Genomic DNA, 4763 nt, shown 5'->3' with positions numbered 1-4763 from the left:
ATATACTGTTAGATATATTTGATAATGTCATGGCTAATATGTTTTATGTTTAGCTTTCAGATCTTGTGTGAACAGGATAGATCAATACTTATACTGGAAGTCAGGACTTAAGGATATCAGTACTTATATTATCAGGAGATAATCATCAGAAGATAGATATCAGAACTTAAGTGCTGAAGGACGATCAGATAAGGACAGTAGCTGATTAAAGGAAAGTAGATAGAGATAAAACATAAGAAGAGATATGCATGAAAAAGGAATTCCGTGAAGAATGGAATACTTGGAATAGAAGATATCTGATTGATATATTTTAGGAAGCAGAATTATATTTCATATCAATTAGCGATTATCTTGTAACTGTGTAGTATATAAACACAGACATAGGGTTTACACTATAAGCGTTATCATTATCGAAGTTATTATTATATATAACTCTAGCAGCTCTCGTAATATTTGTTCATCACTGAGAGGTAACAGTTTCATATTGTAACAGAGTTTATTGTTTCAATAAAGTTTGTTTTCTGTTACTCAAGTTCTTTAAGTTCGATTTGAGTATACTATACACTGTATTCACCCCTCTAACAGTGTGTGTGACCTAACATATACATACCACTGGTGAACGGTGATACATGTAATGTGACAAGGCCTAGGCAACTAAATATTAGCCGATGAAATATATTAGAAGGAAAGTGATAATACTAATTTTCCATGTTTTTGAAGTCCACAGTCTAGGAACATTAATATGTAAATATGGCACAAATTGAACAATTAAAAACACAGTCTGGACAATATTACATCAAAAGGACAGTCACAGAGTGGTAGCACACGAGAATGCACAAAAGAAAGAGACAAGGGCATAAGCACAAGGCCAATTTAAGTAGCTCAAAAACATGCAGAAACAAGTAAATCAATAATCGTCACCCTCTTCTTCATCATCCACACCTTCAGCACCAACTTCCTCATAATCTTTCTCAAGAGCGGCAAGATCTTCACGGGCTTCAGAGAACTCTCCTTCTTCCATACCTTCGCCAACATACCAATGAACAAATGCTCTCTTTGAATACATTAGATCGAATTTGTGATCGATACGTGAAAACACTTCTGCAACTGCTGTGTTGTTGCTGATCATGCATACAGCTCGCTGCACCTTGGCAAGATCACCTCCAGGAACCACTGTTGGAGCTTGATAGTTGATACCACATTTGAAACCAGTAGGACACCTGTGAATCAAGACACCTTCATATCAGATAAAGCCAAATTGGTGGCAAAACCATGTCGTATATCAATCTGTGTTTTTATACAGTTACATTACTAATAAGAAATTATTAGACTTGTGCTATTAAACAAGATATAGAAACTTATAAATCTGCTGCCAGAAATCTATCGTTCATCTTCTAAAAGGAGTAACCTAATACACATTTTTTTATCATAGAAATCCAGGCACAATTAATCCTATGTTTCAACCCCCCCCCCCCATACTAACAGCAATCACAAACCAAGAATATGTGTTCTGTGAAAGAGACCCCGACATACCCTATGATCACTAGTTCAGATTCATTAAATCCAATAGAAGTCTCAGAAAATTGATTTAGAAGTATCATATTTACCAGTCAACAAACTGCACAGTTCGTTTGGTTTTGATAGTGGCAACAGCAGCATTGACATCCTTTGGTACAACATCCCCGCGGTACATCAAACAACAGGCCATATACTTCCCATGTCGTGGATCACATTTTGCCATCATACTTGAGGGCTCAAAGACTGCATTCGTAATTTCAGGGATAGATAACTGTTCATGGTATGCTTTCTCAGCAGAGATCACAGGAGCATATGATGAAAGCATAAAATGAATTCGAGGATATGGTACAAGATTGGTCTGGAATTCTGTAATGTCAACATTAATGGCTCCATCAAACCTCAAAGATGTAGTCAATGAAGATATGACTTGAGAAATCAAGCGATTCAAATTGGTATAGGTAGGCCTCTCAATATCCAGGGACCGCCTGCATATGTCATATATAGCTTCATTATCCAAAAGCACAGCTACATCAGTGTGCTCCAGAAGGGAATGCGTAGAGAGTACACTATTGTATGGCTCCACAACTGCAGTTGAGACCTGCAATCAACAGTCAGTCAAGTCATATACAACAACACGGTGGAACATTAATTGGTCGATCATAGCATGTATTAGCAGTTTTCATGAGAATTCGCATCTTTTGTATACATAGGTTAGTATATAAATTTTGTGTTGTTAAACTTTCAGGTACTATTTTTATTTATATAGACTAATGATCTGGAGCATATTAATAAGAAACAGATAATGGAAAGGAAACAAGAAAGACGACCAAGAGTGAAACGACAAACACAAGTGAAGAGAGTTAATGCGCTGACGATCAACATGGTATAATGAAACAGGAGCAAATTAATAAGCACCTGAGGAGAAGGATAAATGGTGAATCCAAGCTTAGACTTCTTTCCATAGTCAACTGAGAGGCGTTCCAGCAACAGGGACCCTAGACCAGAACCGGTACCACCACCAACAGCATTGAACACCAAAAAGCCTTGTAGACCAGTGCAGTTATCAGCCAACTTCCTGACTCGGTCAAGACAAAGGTCAACAATTTCCTTCCCAACTGTCCAAAAATACAAACCAACAAACTGAAGGTTAGGCAATAATGAACAAACACACACATAGATAAGTGACTCACATATTATACACTACGCGATCTACCTGTGTAGTGTCCCCTTGCGAAATTATTAGCAGCATCTTCCTTTCCGGAGATAAGTTGTTCAGGATGAAAAAGCTGGCGGTACGACCCAGTCCTGACTTCATCAATGACAGTAGGTTCAAGATCAACAAATATAGCTCTGGGAACATGCTTTCCAGATCCGGTCTCGCTAAAGAAAGTGTTGAAAGCATCATGCTCTACACCAACTGTGTTATCACTGTAAACACAAACAAAACGCAATATAAATAACCTTTGAAATTCCGCCTTCCATCAACAACACAATGAAGGGGATCCAACCCTTTTTTTACTTTGTACCTAAGTAGGTGGGAAATAAATATTTGAAATAAAAAATGTGAGTACAGCTTTGGATTAATTAAAAGAGCAATTTAAAGAAATAGTAGATCTGAAGTGGGAAAGAACTAGATGAAAATGTAGTAAGCAAAACTCCACTTAGTTAAGTATGATTTAAATAACACAAAAAGAAACAACAGATCTAAAGAAATGAAGCCAGATCCAGCGGCAAGAGTAAGTGAAGTAACAAGAAATGTAAAAGAAACGAGAAATTAAAGAAGGTTAACATATCAATTAAGACAGATCCAAAGTACAAATAACAAAATGGGGATCTTAATTTATAAAACTATTTAAAGTTCATTAAATGAAGGAAGTAGTAATGAGGAAAGGGAAAGAAACCTAGGCATGTTGCCGTCGGGCTGAATGCCATGTTCGAGACAGTAGAGTTCCCAGCATGAGTTTCCGACTTGAATACCGGCCTGTCCGATGTGAATGCTTATTATCTCTCTCATCCTCTCTCTCTCTCTCTCTCTGTTATACTATTTGCTACACAACAAGTATGTTCTCTCTTTCTCTATAACTGTGTGTGTTTTTATATCATTCAAAACTACCGCCGCTCTGTTTAGTGAGTACACTACTCCCCAATTGTTAGGGCACACTCTAATAAATCGGACCATTTATGAAAAAATTCGCCCATAAATCCATATAAAATATGACCCCAAATATTTTCTTAAAACTCGTAGGGAAATTACCCCATATGTGTAAATCAAAATTCACCGTATATGCCCGTAATGGTTGACTCAGTTGGTTAAAAAGGGGATAACTATTCTTTTGGTCACATGTTCGAATGTTCGAATCTCACGAGAGACGAATTTATAATTATGTCTCATGAGTCAGAGTTTGTCGCTTAAATACAGTTTACCTTGGTTCACGTGGTTCGCAGACTATTGGTTTTACCCAACTAATATTATAATATGAAATAATTTAATTATTGTTATTGATTTGAATGCATGGAGTATATTTTATTTAGAAAATATTAATATGTCACGTAATATTTTATAACTATTATGCCCCAAAATGGTGATAATCAAAACTGATGGCCCAAAATCCTGATTAGATTTACATGCGACACATGTGTATCAAAAAATACACAATTTAAAAATGTGCATAACGAGACACATCAAAAAATACACAATTTAAAAAAGCGCATAAGATGCGCATGCCTAACGTGTTTCTTTCCTTAAATTTCAATCGGTGAGTTTGGGGAAAAAGTTTAAAAAACACTATTAATACACAATAAGTATTCTCCCGATGCGTCAGGCAATACACATACGTAGAATGCGTATCTTTAGTAAAATTTAATATAAAAGTGCAGATACTCTTCAACAAAATACGTAAAGGCTGATACGCATTTGTAGAATGCGTATTTTTCATTTTTTCTATACGTCCCTGAAAGATGTGTGTTTAGTTAGTATTTAGGTCCCTCTCTCGTGTAAATAGGTATTTTGGACCTGTTGTGGAATAAAAATCGGTGTGTGTTAGTATTTAATGCTATGGTTTGTGAGCTTCGAGGTTTAATGGTTTCTCATGCATTTGAGACTATCGGTCCTTTCAAGATGCCTACGTATCTCTATGTGATAGAGAATCAAGCCAAAATCGTAATTCTAGGTTGAGGGGTAGAGCCCTTTATATAGAGGTGAGTGTAGGGTTAGACTTGTGTTGGGAGACTTGGGGGACAAGTCT

General features: G+C 36.4%; 1 protein-coding gene across 2 annotated transcripts; it reads right to left on the bottom strand.

The window, feature by feature from the left end:
• Positions 1 to 676: 676 nt before the first annotated feature.
• LOC141683328 (tubulin alpha-6 chain) lies at positions 677 to 3646 on the bottom strand. Of its 2 annotated transcripts, XM_074488023.1 has the most exons (6): positions 3420 to 3646; positions 2732 to 2946; positions 2434 to 2633; positions 1608 to 2116; positions 1100 to 1220; positions 677 to 1014 (listed from the first exon to the last, which is right to left on the bottom strand). In XM_074488023.1, the coding sequence occupies exons 1-6, from the start codon at positions 3530 to 3532 to the stop codon at positions 883 to 885; spliced, it is 1290 nt and encodes a 429-aa protein (XP_074344124.1). In that variant the 5' UTR covers positions 3533 to 3646; the 3' UTR covers positions 677 to 882. The 2 variants fall into 2 exon arrangements, with proteins under 2 accessions (XP_074344124.1, XP_074344123.1); XM_074488022.1 differs by having other exon boundaries at positions 677 to 1220; positions 3420 to 3634.
• Positions 3647 to 4763: the final 1117 nt, after the last annotated feature.

The sequence above is a fragment of the Apium graveolens genome, chromosome 9, assembly GCF_009905375.1.
Source record: "Apium graveolens cultivar Ventura chromosome 9, ASM990537v1, whole genome shotgun sequence".
Lineage (NCBI taxonomy): Eukaryota > Viridiplantae > Streptophyta > Magnoliopsida > Apiales > Apiaceae > Apium > Apium graveolens.
This window is presented reverse-complemented; position numbering and strand designations above follow the sequence as displayed.

What these genes read in the sequence shown, in the direction of transcription:
- LOC141683328 (XM_074488022.1), bottom strand. Translation starts at nt 3,532, where the DNA reads ATGAGAGAGATAATAAGCATTCACATCGGACAGGCCGGTATTCAAGTC. An exon ending in CGCAAGGGGACACTACACAG is followed by an intron (nt 2,634 to 2,731) that starts GTAGATCGCGTA and finishes ATTTTTGGACAG; the next exon opens with TTGGGAAGGAAATTGTTGAC. An exon ending in ACTGTGCAGTTTGTTGACTG is followed by an intron (nt 1,221 to 1,607) that starts GTAAATATGATA and finishes CTTGATTCACAG; the next exon opens with GTGTCCTACTGGTTTCAAAT.